Below are 13,170 nucleotides of genomic sequence, written 5' to 3'. Positions count from 1 at the left end.
AACTGGAGTCTGGAGGAGGGTCATAGGGGGAGGAGCCAGTGCACACCACCTGACCTAGTAAAGCTTTACTTTTTTGTGCCCTGTCTCCTGCGGAGCCGCTATTCCCCATGGTCCTTTCAGGAACCCCAGCATCCACTACGGACTCCGAGAAATAGAATTATCGGTAAGTAAATTCTTATTTTCCGCTGCTTCCTCGGTTGCTAAAGCAGATCAAAAGAGAATCCACATTTGTCATACTAGTGGTGCCTCATTGGCCTTGGTGAACGTGGTTTTCGGATCTCCGCGGTCTGCTCGCAGACGATCCGTGGCCGCTTCCACTACGTCCAGACCTACTACAACAGGGTTCGTTCCTTTACCCCGATTTAGCGTGGCTGCATTTGCCGGAGTGGCTTTTGAAACCAATCTCTTAAGATGTGAGGGCATTCCAGAGTCTGTTATACCAACCATGTTACGTGCTAGGAAGCCAGTAGCAGCAGCTCATTATCACAGGATTTGGCTAACTTATATAGGTTGGTGTGAAGCTAGGAAGTTTCCGACATCTTCTTTCCAGTTATCCCGTCTTTTGCTATTTTTACAGACGGGATTAGATGGAGGGCTACGTTTGGCTACGCTTAAGGTGCAGGTCTCTATCTTGTCAATTTTCTTTCAAAGGCGTTTGGTTCTTTTGCCAACAGTTCACACTTTCCTGCAAGGTTTCCTTAGAGTTCAACCTCCATTAATTCAACCTATAGCTCCATGGGACTTGAATCTAGTTTTGGAATTTTTTTTTTTTTTTTTTGCAGTCTTCCATTTTTGAACTCTTGCGACATGTGGATGTTAAGTTTCTAACTTGGAAAACCATGTTTCGCCTAGCTTTAGCTTCAGCAAGGCGTGTTTCATAATTGGGTGCATTGTCATGCAAGCCACCATATCTGGTAATTCATGATAACAGAGCGGAACTTCGGACGAATTCCGCTTTTCTACCGAAGGTAGTATCTTCCTTTCACATCTATCAACCAATCGTAGTTCCTGTTTTATCAGAAGATTCAGGAACTCCAGCTACTTTGGCTGTGGTACGCGCACCCCGCGTTTATGTAGCCCGAACATCAACATTACATAAAACGGATACATTGTTCGCTATGATGCAGTCAAGATAGGTTGGCGAGCTTTCTCACAGGCATTGGCTAGATGGATTAAGCTGACTATTCATCAGGCTTACTTTCATGCAAGTCTACAACCGCCTGCATCCGTTTCAGCCCATTCCACGCGTTCTGTGGGAACGTCGTGGGCAGCAGGTCGTGGAGCTTCTACGATGCAACTTTTGCCGTGCAGCTACACAGTCATCAGTGCGCACGTTTGTGCGCTTTTACGAGTTTGCGGCATCAGCATCTAACTTTGGCAATCTGGTGCCAAAGAGCTCTCCCGCCCAAGGGGGAAACTTTGGTACGTCCCAAGAGTACTCCAGTGACCCCTAGTGGATGAAAAAGAAAATAGGATTTTGGTACTTTCCATATAAATCCTTTTCTTTGAATCCACAGGGGGCACTGGACGCCCACCCAGAGCAGTTTCACCTGGCTTGTGGTAAGTTCAGTAGATCTTATGGTAACACATTCTCACCGACTTGTTCAAATGTTAAGGTGATTGTTATCTATTGTCATGTCATCTTTCTAGTTGTTCGTTATGTTAGTTTATATGTAATTCTCCATTGTTCATCCTCTCTATCGCTCCTGTTTGGCTCAGTAAAAAAACACTGAGACATCTTGGGACTATGGAGGGGGGTGGAGGGTTACTAATTTAAATATTTAAATGTGCCTATTCCTGCTAACATATCCCAAGGGTACTCCAGTGCCCCCTGTGGATTCAAAGAAAATGATTTATCTGGTAAGTACCAAAATCCTATTATCCTTATGTGCCTAGTTATTGCTCTGGCCTGTGGTAGGTGGTTTTGTATGGACTCTCTCTTGAGGCCATCTGTATTTGTTTTTCACACTATCTGAATCTTTTTGCCCTGATGTGTAATATTTTTCTGTTGTTCTAAAGATAGATAGATGGGTAGCAGTTGATTTACCGACGGACACAATACCGACGGTCATAATCCTGACAGCCATTGACAAACAGTCAAATTACCGACACGGTCAAAATAACAACATTCATTATGCCAACATGGTCAAAATTCCGACATGCGTTTTTAAGGAATTTTTGCCCAAAAACAGACTTGCTCATACTTTACCATCCCAGTGGCCCTGGTGGGGGAGTAAAATAGTGCCCGAAGCATGGCGAGTGCAGCGGTACACTTAGACTGTGTCCACGTTGACCTATGTCAACATTGACACACAAAAACCCAGAAAAACTCATGTTGATATTTTGACATGTCAGCATTTCAAATGTTGGTATTCTGACTGTCGGCATCTTAAACATGTTGTCATAGTGAATGTCGGTATTTTGACCGTGTCTGTATATTGACTGTAGGTCAATGGCTGTCGGTATTGTGTCCGTCGGTAAATCATACTGAACCCAGATAGATATGTGTGTGTATATCTATAATAGCAGTGATGGGCCGGCACTCCACTAACTGCTATATGTAACAGGGATGTGGTAATAATACCTGCTGTCGGGATCCAGCAATCAGGAGACCGACACAGCTTATTCCAACAGAGTGCGAATAGAACCTGTTTTGAGCCCACGAGGGGACTCGCTGCCGGGATTCTGACAGATGGGTTGCCGCTGTCGGTATAGTGACATCCGTCATCCCGTCTGTCAATCAAACGTATGTATTCCATGTAACATACTGCCTCAGTGCCATCTGCTTGAAAAAAGGTAGAAAGCCAGGAAATGACAGCGGCACTCGCAGGACTTGTGAAGAAAACCTGCATTGAAGGTGTCTCATACAAATAACAACATTGTCTGGGCCCGTAGTCCCTTTGAAATACAGGTTTTCTTCACAAGTCCTGCAAATAAAGGATAATAATAAAGTGCTGTCGTTATTTCCTGTTCTCTCTCTCTCGCCACACACACAGTCACACAGATTGCTTGTTGACATTTGTCTTTTATACTCTTCGTTTAGGGCAGACTGTAAAGAAGAAACACCCCAAAGTGCATCCTGTACCCATACCCCGTGGAGGGGAGGATTTGTCCTTTTTCAAAACTTCTGAGATGGAGAAAGTGAAAATCTCGCCCCAGCTCCTGCTAGCCACCCAGCGCTTCCTGTCACAGGGTATGTCTGTATCATCCCGCACACACTTCCCATGTTATATTATTCTTCATGGGCAGGGCAGCGCCATGTGGGTACTGAGCCACTCTGGTGTGACACTAGCCAGGCAACTACACAGCTGTTGCTCCCACGTGCCACTGTCCTCTTTAGTGATAATGTAGGCCTTGCTCACATATTTTGTGTGTGGGTGGTTACAGAGGACACAGCCCCCAACATGACATTACAGCTGGGGAGGCTAAAGGCATACAACGGGACATGGTCACCTGGAATGGATATCAAATATAATAAACGTGTTTATTATATTGGCAGAGGTGGATCTCTTCAGTAATTCCCGGGTATCGGAGAAGGTCCTCCTGCACTTGCTGAAACTCCCAGGGGTGACGCAGGAGGTGAAGTTTGATGACAGCGACCGCCTGGCCCCAGAACACTACCTGTACCTGCGCAGCCAGCCAGTGGATTACTTTATTCTCATTCTGCAGGTGAGCACTAGGAAAGCATTGCTTTATAGACCTTCCACCTGCGCTTCAATGAGCTTACGCTGTTTTTCTTGGTTTATCAGGGCCGGGTGCAGGTGGAGATTGGGAAGGAAGGTCTGAGGTTTGAAAATGGGGCATTTACTTACTATGGTGTTGCTGCACTCAGCCCCTGCTTATTAGGTGAGAGCGTTATATGAGTGCAGTAGTTGTTACTAGGTTTGGGAGTGTGTGTTCTGGTTGTGTCTGTATAAATTATAATAAAACCAGACAAAAATCCTTTTCTTGCTGCCTTTCCAATCCCGTTTAGGTCACCACTCTCCTTCCAGCGGCCAGAGGAGCGAATCTCCAGACTCTGGCTCCTACTGTCCAGATTATTCAGTGAGAGCCTTGTCTGACCTGCAGATAGTAAAGGTGAGAGCGCAGTGTCCCCTCATAGTGACTGCTGCTGAAGAATATCTTGTATGTGTCTCAAATACACAGTGTACATCCAGAGACTGCAATATGGCTCTGTAATCACTGTAAACTCTTGTAAAACGGACTAAAATATAAATGAAGATTTCTCTTACGTCCTAGAGGATGCTGGGGACTCCGTATGGACCATGGGGTATAGACGGGCTCCGCAGGAGACATGGGCACTCTAAAGACTTTAGGATAGAATGGGTGTGCACTGGCTCCTCCCTCTGTGCCCCTCCTCCAGACCTCAGTTAGATCCTGTGCCCAGAGGAGACTGGGTGCACTGCAGGGGAGCTCTCCTGAGTTTCTCTGAAAAGATACTTTTGTTAGGTTTTTTATTTTCAGGGAGCACTGCTGGCAACAGGCTCCCTACATCGTGGGACTGAGGAGAGAAGCAGACCTACTTAAATGATAGGCTCTGCTTCTTAGGCTACTGGACACCATTAGCTCCAGAGGGTCGGAACACAGGTCTCACCCTCGCCGTTCGTCCCGGAGCCGCGCCGCCGTCCCCCTCATAGAGCCGGAAGATAGAAGCCGGGTGAGTATGAGAAGAAAGAAGACTTCAAAGGCGGCAGAAGACTTCAGATCTTCACTGAGGTAACGCGCAGCGGTAACGCTGGCCGCCATTGCTCCCAACACACACACACAGAAGGCACTGTACGGGTGCAGGGCGGGCGCCCTGGGCAGCAATTATTACCTCATAAACAGCACTGGCACAGATATTAGATACAGCTGAGGCAATATAGATATATATTTTCTCTGACGTCCTAGTGGATGCTGGGAACTCCGAAAGGACCATGGGGAATAGCGGCTCCGCAGGAGACTGGGCACAACTAAAGAAAGCTTTTAGGTCACCTGGTGTGCACTGGCTCCTCCCACTATGACCCTCCTCCAAGCCTCAGTTAGATTTTGTGCCCGGCCGAGGTTGGATGCACACTAGGGGCTCTCCTGAGCTTCTAAAAAGAAAGTATATAATTAGGTTTTTTATTTTACAGTGAGACCTGCTGGCAACAGGCTCACTGCAGCGAGGGACTAAGGGGAGAAGAAGCGAACCTACCTGCTTGCAGCTAGCTTGGGCTTCTTAGGCTACTGGACACCATTAGCTCCAGAGGGATCGACCGCATGGAACTGGCCTTGGTGTTCGGTCCCGGAGCCGCGCCGCCGTCCCCCTTACAGAGCCAGAAGCAAGAAGAGGTCCGGAAAATCGGCGGCAGAAGACATCAGTCTTCACCAAGGTAGCGCACAGCACTGCAGCTGTGCGCCATTGCTCCTCATACACACTTCACACTCCGGTCACTGAGGGTGCAGGGCGCTAGGGGGGGGCGCCCTGAGCAGCAATAAAAACACCTTGGCTGGCAAAAATACCACAATATATAGCCCCAGAGGCTATATATGTGATAATTACCCCTGCCAGAATCCATAAAAAAGCGGGAGAAAAGTCCGCGAAAAAGTGGCGGAGCTATCTCCTTCAGCACACTGGCGCCATTTCTCCCTCACAGCTCCGCTGGAAGGAAGCTCCCTGGCTCTCCCCTGCAGTCTACACTACAGAAAAGGGTAAAAAAGAGAGGGGGGGCACTAAATTTAGGCGCAGTATATATAACAGCAGCTATAGGGGACATAATTCAGTTAGTCCCTGCATTATATAGCGCTCTGGTGTGTGCTGGCATACTCTCACTCTGTCTCCCCAAAGGGCTTTTGTGGGTCCTGTCCTCTGTTAGAGCATTCCCTGTGTGTGTGCGGTGTGTCGGTACGGCTGTGTCGACATGTTTGATGAGGATAATGATGTGGAGGCGGAGCAGATGCCTATAGAAGGGATGTCACCCCCTGCGGGGCAGACACCTGAGTGGATGGACTTATGGAAGGAATTGCGTGCACGTGTCGACTCCTTACACAAAAAATGTGACGACATGCCAAATGCGGGACAGCCGGCTTCTCAGCTCGTGCCTGTCCAGGCGTCTCAAAGGCCATGGGGGGCTCTAAAACGCCCGCTACCTCAGATGGCAGACGCGGATGTCGACACGGATACTGACACCAGTGTCGACGACGATGAGTCTAGTCTAATGTCCACTAAGGCCATTCGTTGCATGATTGAAGCAATGAAAGAGGTGTTACAAATTTCTGATATAAACCCAGGTACCACTAAAAAGGGTATTATGTTTGGGGAGAAAAAACTACCCGTAGTTTTTCCCCCATCAGAAGAATTAAATGAAGTGTGTGAAGAAGCGTGGGCTTTCCCTGATAAAAGATTGGTAATCTCTAAGAAGTTACTAATGGCGTTCCCTTTCCCGCCAGAGGATAGGTCACGTTGGGAGACACCCCCTAGGGTGGATAAAGCGCTCACACGTTTGTCTAAAAAGGTGGCACTACCGTCTCCGGATACGGCCGCCCTCAAGGAACCTGCTGATAGAAAGCAGGAGGCGATCCTGAAGTCTGTATATACACACTCAGGCATTATACTTAGACCAGCTATTGCGTCAGCATGGATGTGCAGTGCTGCCGCTGCGTGGTCAGATTCCCTGTCAGAAAATATTGACACCCTAGACAGGGACACTATTCTGCTAACCATAGAGCATATAAAAGACTCAGTCTTATACATGAGAGATGCACAGAGGGAGATCTGCCGGCTGGCATCTAAAATAAGTGCATTGTCCATTTCTGCTAGGAGAGGCTTATGGACTCGCCAGTGGACAGGGGATGCAGATTCAAAAAGGCACATGGAAGTTTTGCCTTATAAGGGTGAGGAGTTATTTGGGGATGGTCTCTCGGACCTAGTTTCCACAGCAACTGCTGGGAAGTCAGCATTTTTACCCCATGTTCCCTCACAGCCTAAAAAGGCGCCGTTTTATCAGGTACAGTCCTTTCGGACTCAGATAAACAGGCGTGGAAAAGGCGGGTCCTTTCTGTCCAGAGGTAGGGGAAAAAGGCTGCAACAAACAGCAGGTTCCCAGGAGCGAAAGTCCTCCCCCGCTTCTTCCAAGTCCGCCGCATGATGGTGGGGCTCCACAGGCGGAGCCAGGTACGGTGGGGGGCCGCCTCAAAAATTTCAGCGATCAGTGGGCTCGCTCACAGGTGGATCCCTGGATCCTGCAAATAGTATCTCAAGGGTACAAACTGGAATTCGAGGCGTCTCCACCCCACCGGTTCCTAAAATCTGCCTTGCCGATTACTCCTTCAGACAGGGAGGCTGTGCTAGCGGCAATTCACAAGCTGTATTCCCAGCAGGTGATAATCAAGGTGCCCCTACTTCAACAAGGACGGGGTTACTATTCCACACTGTTTGTGGTACCGAAACTGGACGGTTCGGTGAGACCCATTTTAAATTTGAAATCCTTGAACACATACATAAAAAAAATTCAAGTTCAAGATGGAATCGCTCAGGGCGGTTATTGCAAGCCTGGACGAGGGGGATTACATGGTATCCCTGGACATCAAGGATGCTTACCTGCATGTCCCCAATTACTATCCTCACCAGGAGTACCTCAGATGTGTTTTACAGGATTGCCATTACCAATTCCAGACGCTGCCGTTTGGACTCTCCACGGCACCGAGGGTGTTTACCAAGGTAATGGCGGAAATGATGATACTCCTTCGAAGAAAGGGAGTTTTAATTATCCCGTACTTGGACGATCTCCTAATAAAGGCGAGGTCCAAGGAGCAGTTGTTGGTGGGAGTAGCACTATCTCAGGAGGTGCTACACCAGCACGGTTGGATTCTGAATATTCCAAAATCACAGCTGGTTCCGACGACACGTCTACTGTTCCTGGGTATGATTCTGGATACAGTCCAGAAAAAAGTGTTTCTCCCAGAGGAGAAAGCCAAGGAGCTGTCATCTCTAGTCAGAGACCTCCTGAAACCAAAACAGGTATCGGTGCATCACTGCACGCGGGTCCTGGGAAAGATGGTGGCTTCTTACGAAGCAATTCCTTTCGGCAGGTTCCATGCCAGAATTTTTCAGTGGGACCTGTTGGACCAATGGTCCGGATCGCATCTTCAGATGCATCGCCTAATAACCCTGTCTCCAAGAACCAGGGTGTCTCTGCTGTGGTGGCTGCAGAGTGCTCATCTTCTAGAGGGCTGCAGATTCGGCATACAGGACTGGGTCCTGGTGACCACGGATGCCAGCCTTCGAGGCTGGGGGGCAGTCACACAGGGAAGAAACTTCCAAGGACTATGGTCGAGTCAGGAGACTTCCCTACACATAAATATTCTGGAACTAAGGGCCATTTACAATGCCCTAAGTCGGGCAAAATCCCTGCTTCTACACCAGCCGGTACTGATCCAGTCAGACAACATCACGGCAGTCGCCCATGTAAATCGACAGGGCGGCACAAGAAGCAGGATGGCAATGGCAGAAGCCACAAGGATTCTCCGATGGGCGGAAAATCACGTACTAGCACTGTCAGCAGTGTTCATTCCGAGAGTGGACAACTGGGAAGCAGACTTTCTCAGCAGGCACGACCTCCACCCGGGAGAGTGGGGACTTCATCCAGAAGTCTTCACGCTGATTGTAAATCGATGGGAACGGCCACAGGTGGACATGATGGCGTCCCGCCTAAACAAAAAACTAGAGAGATATTGCGCCAGGTCAAGGGACCCTCAGGTGATAGCTGTGGACGCTCTAGTGACACCGTGGGTGTACCAGTCAGTTTGTGTTCCCTCCTCTGCCTCTCATACCAAGGGTACTGAGAATAATAAGAAAACGAGGAGTAAGAACAATACTCGTGGTTCCGGATTGGCCAAGACGAGCGTGGTACCCGGAACTTCAAGAGATGATCTCAGAGGACCCATGGCCTCTGCAGCTCAGACAGGACCTGCTGCAGCAGGGGCCCTGTCTGTTCCAAGACTTACCGCGGCTGCGTTTGACGGCATGGCGGTTGAACGCCGGATCCTGAAGGAAAAGGGCATTCCGGAGGAAGTCATTCCTACGCTGATTAAAGCCAGGAAAGATGTAACTGCAACGCATTATCACCGCATATGGCGGAAATATGTTGCTTGGTGTGAGGCCAAAAAGGCCCCAACAGAGGAATTTCAACTAGGTCGATTTCTGCATTTCCTACAAGCAGGAGTGACTATGGGCCTGAAATTAGGCTCCATTAAGGTACAGATCTCGGCTCTGTCGATTTTCTTCCAGAAAGAACTAGCTTCACTACCTGAAGTTCAGACGTTTGTGAAAGGAGTGCTGCATATTCAGCCCCCGTTTGTGCCTCCAGTGGCACCTTGGGATCTCAACGTGGTGTTGAGTTTCTAAAAATCACATTGGTTTGAGCCACTTAAGACCGTGGATCTAAAATATCTCACGTGGAAAGTGGTCATGTTATTGGCCTTGGCTTCAGCCAGGCGTGTGTCAGAATTGTCAGCTTTGTCATGTAAAAGCCCTTATCTGATTTTCCATATGGATAGGGCGGAATTGAGGACTCGTCCCCAGTTTCTCCCTAAGGTGGTATCAGCTTTTCACTTGAACCAACCTATTGTGGTGCCTGCGGCTACTAGGGACTTGGAGGATTCCAAGTTACTGGACGTAGTCAGGGCCTTGAAAATTTATGTTTCCAGGACGGCTAGAGTCAGGAAAACTGACTCGCTATTTATCCTGTATGCACCCAACAAACTGGGTGCTCCTGCTTCTAAGCAGACTATTGCTCGCTGGATTTGTAGCACAATTCAGCTGGCGCATTCTGCGGCTGGACTGCCGCATCCTAAATCAGTAAAAGCCCATTCCACAAGGAAGGTGGGCTCATCTTGGGCGGCTGCCCGAGGGGTCTCGGCTTTACAACTTTGCCGAGCTGCTACTTGGTCAGGGGCAAACACGTTTGCAAAATTCTACAAATTTGATACCCTGGCTGAGGAGGACCTTGAGTTCTCTCATTCGGTGCTGCAGAGTCATCTGCACTCTCCCGCCCGTTTGGGAGCTTTGGTATAATCCCCATGGTCCTTTCGGAGTTCCCAGCATCCACTAGGACGTCAGAGAAAATAAGATTTTACTCACCGGTAAATCTATTTCTCGTAGTCCGTAGTGGATGCTGGGCGCCCATCCCAAGTGCGGATTGTCTGCAATACTTGTACATAGTTATTGTTAACTAAAGGGTTATTGTTGAGCCATCTGTTGAGAGGCTCAGTTGTTTTCATACTGTTAAACTGGGTATAGTATCACGAGTTATACGGTGTGATTGGTGTGGCTGGTAGGAGTCTTACCCGGGATTCAAAATCCTTCCTTATTATGTCAGCTCGTCCGGGCACAGTGTCCTAACTGAGGCTTGGAGGAGGGTCATAGTGGGAGGAGCCAGTGCACACCAGGTGACCTAAAAGCTTTCTTTAGTTGTGCCCAGTCTCCTGCGGAGCCGCTATTCCCCATGGTCCTTTCGGAGTTCCCAGCATCCACTACGGACTACGAGAAATAGATTTACCGGTGAGTAAAATCTTATTATAAAACCCCCGCCAGTATAAAGAAATTGAGCGGGACCGAAGCACGCCGTCGAGGGGGCGGGGCTTGATCCTCCAGCACTAACCAGCGCCATTTTTCTCCACAGCAAGCTGCGGGGAAGTGCTCCCAGACTCTCCCCTGCTGAACAATAATAGGGGACAAAAACGAGGGGGGGGGGGGGCACATTTAATTGGTGCAGATTGTACATTATATATATATATATATATATATATATATATATATATATATATATATATATATATATATATATATATATATATATATATATATATATAGCACTATTTAGGCTGGGACCGTGTTTTCAGCATATTGTGGCGCTGGGTGTGTGCTGGCATTCTCTCTCTCTGTCTCTCCAAAGGGCCTTATTGTGGGTCAGTCCCCATATTTATTTATCCCAGTGTGTGTGGGGCTGTCAGTACGTGCGTGTCGACATGTCTGAAGCGGAAGGCTCGTCTTGGGAGGTAGCGGAGCAGATGGGTGGACATGTAGAATGTTTTGAATGATAATGTGGCTTTATTACAGATTGGACAAAGCAGAGTCCAAAGACAAGCAGGGAATTAACCCATTGTTTTTACTGTGTCCCAAGACCCTTCAGGGTCCCATAAATGTCCCTTTACCCAGTTAGCAGACACTGATACCGACACGGATTCCGACTCCAGTGTCTACTAGGATGTTGCAAGGTTGCACCCATGGGTCGCGACAGTATTCAATATAGGTTTATTGCAGTAAACGTTGTTTTGCATATCATAGAGGACTCCTCTGTCCCTGACACGAGGGTCTGCATATTTGAAGAAAAATAACCTAACTCATCTCATGAGCTGACCGTGTTATTTAAAACAGCTTGGGAGACTCCTGACATTAGACTGCAGGTTCCCAAGGGTATTATTATGGCGTATCCTTTCTCCTCAAAGGACAGGTTACGGTGGGAATCCTCGCCCATGCTGGACAAGGCCCTAACGCCCTGGTCCAAGAAGGTAGCATTACAGTCACCTGATACGGTGGCCCTATAGGATCCTGCGGATAGTAAGCAGGAATCTACCTTAAAATAAATTTTATGCGACTGCTGGAGCCCTATTTAGACCTGCAGTAGCGTCGGCATGAGTAGGTAACGCAATTACAGCTTGGGCTGGTAACTTGTCGTCTAACATTGACACCCTAGATAAAGATAGTATGGTGTTGGCCTTAGGTCACATCAAGGACGCAGCACTATTTATTAGAGAGGATGCGAGAAATATTGGGTGTTTGGGTTCAAAGGCTAAGGCCATGGCAGGTTCTGCTAGTAGGTCCCTGCGGACCCGTCAATGGACAGGTGATGCTGACTCATAGTCATATGCAAGATTTACCTAGCAAGGGTGAAGTTTTATTTGGGGAGGGTCTCGCGGACCTGGTTTTCACAGCTACCGCGGGTAAGTCGTCTTTTTTTGCCTTATGCTCCACCACAGCAAAAGGAAACACCCTAATAACAGATGCAGTCCTTGCGGTCACGTAAGTTCAGAAAGGGGCGTGGCTTTATTTCCTCGCCAAAGGTAGAGGGAAAAGATCACCGGCTACGGCCAGTTCACAGAAAAAGTGTCCTCCCCGGCCTCTACCACATCCATCAAAGAGGTGCTTCCACACCGATTTTCAAATTGGCCTTGCCAGCTACTTCCCCGGAGAGGAAAGTAGTTTTGGCTGCCATACTAAAGCTGGGTCAACAGCGGGTGTTTATCATGGTTCCCCTAGTGCAACAGGGAAAAGGGTTTTATTCAGCCCTATTTGTGGTCCCAGAGCCGGATGGCTCGGTCAGACCAATTCTGAATCTAAAATCCCTAAACCTACATTTAAAGAGGTTCAGATTCAAGATGGAATCTCTCAAGGCAAGGATATCCAGCCTGGAAAGGGGGGGATTTTATGGTGTCACTAGACATAAAGGATGCATACCTTCATGTCCCCATATATCCTCATCGGGCGTACCTAAGGTTCACTGTACAGGATTGACATTACCAGTTTCAGATGTTGCCGTTTGGGCTTTCTACGGGCCCGAGAATTTCACCAAGGTAATGGCGGAAATAATGGTACTCCTGCACAAACAAGGGGTCACAAGTATCGCATACTTGGACGATCTCCTGATAAAAGCGAGTTCAGGGGAACAGTTATTAAAGACTGTGTGTCTCTCTCCCTGAGAGTACTATAACAGCACAGCTGGATTCTAAATTTACCAAAGTAGCAGTGGGTTCCGACAACTCGGTTGAATTTTTTTTGGGCATGATTCTGGATACAGGAAAACAGTGGGGTTTTTCTCCCGGTAGAAAAGAGCCCAGGAACCCCAGTACATGATCAAAGACCTGTTAAAGCCTATAAGAGTGTCAGTCCATCACTGCACTCGAGTACTGGGAAAAATGGTGGCGACCTACGAGGCCATCCCCTTCGGCAGGTTTCATGCGAGGACTTTTCAGTGGGACCTTCGGGGCAAGTGGTCCGGGTCCCATCTTCAAATACATCAAAAAATAACCCTGTCCCCCAGGGCCAGGGTGTCTCTCCTGTGGTGGCTGCAGAGTGCTCACTTTCTAGAGGGTCGCAGGTTCGGCATTCACGACTGGGTTCTGGTGACCACGGACGCGAGCCTCCGAGGA

General features: G+C 48.4%; 1 protein-coding gene across 2 annotated transcripts in view; it reads left to right on the top strand.

Moving 5' to 3' along the window:
• CNNM3 (cyclin and CBS domain divalent metal cation transport mediator 3) overlaps positions 1-13,170 on the top strand; it is a 44,987-nt gene that overhangs the window by 11,578 nt on the left and 20,239 nt on the right. For both annotated transcript variants that reach the window (XM_063932003.1, XM_063932004.1), the window contains exons 3-6: positions 3,044-3,193; positions 3,500-3,669; positions 3,750-3,846; positions 3,974-4,077. In XM_063932003.1, the coding sequence (XP_063788073.1) occupies positions 3,044-3,193; positions 3,500-3,669; positions 3,750-3,846; positions 3,974-4,077 (521 nt within the window). The remainder of the gene's footprint in view (positions 1-3,043; positions 3,194-3,499; positions 3,670-3,749; positions 3,847-3,973; positions 4,078-13,170) is intronic.

This window comes from Pseudophryne corroboree, chromosome 6 (assembly GCF_028390025.1).
Source record: "Pseudophryne corroboree isolate aPseCor3 chromosome 6, aPseCor3.hap2, whole genome shotgun sequence".
NCBI lineage: Eukaryota > Metazoa > Chordata > Amphibia > Anura > Myobatrachidae > Pseudophryne > Pseudophryne corroboree.
Note: the sequence above shows the minus strand (reverse complement) of the source record. Positions and strands in the feature narration are given on the sequence as shown.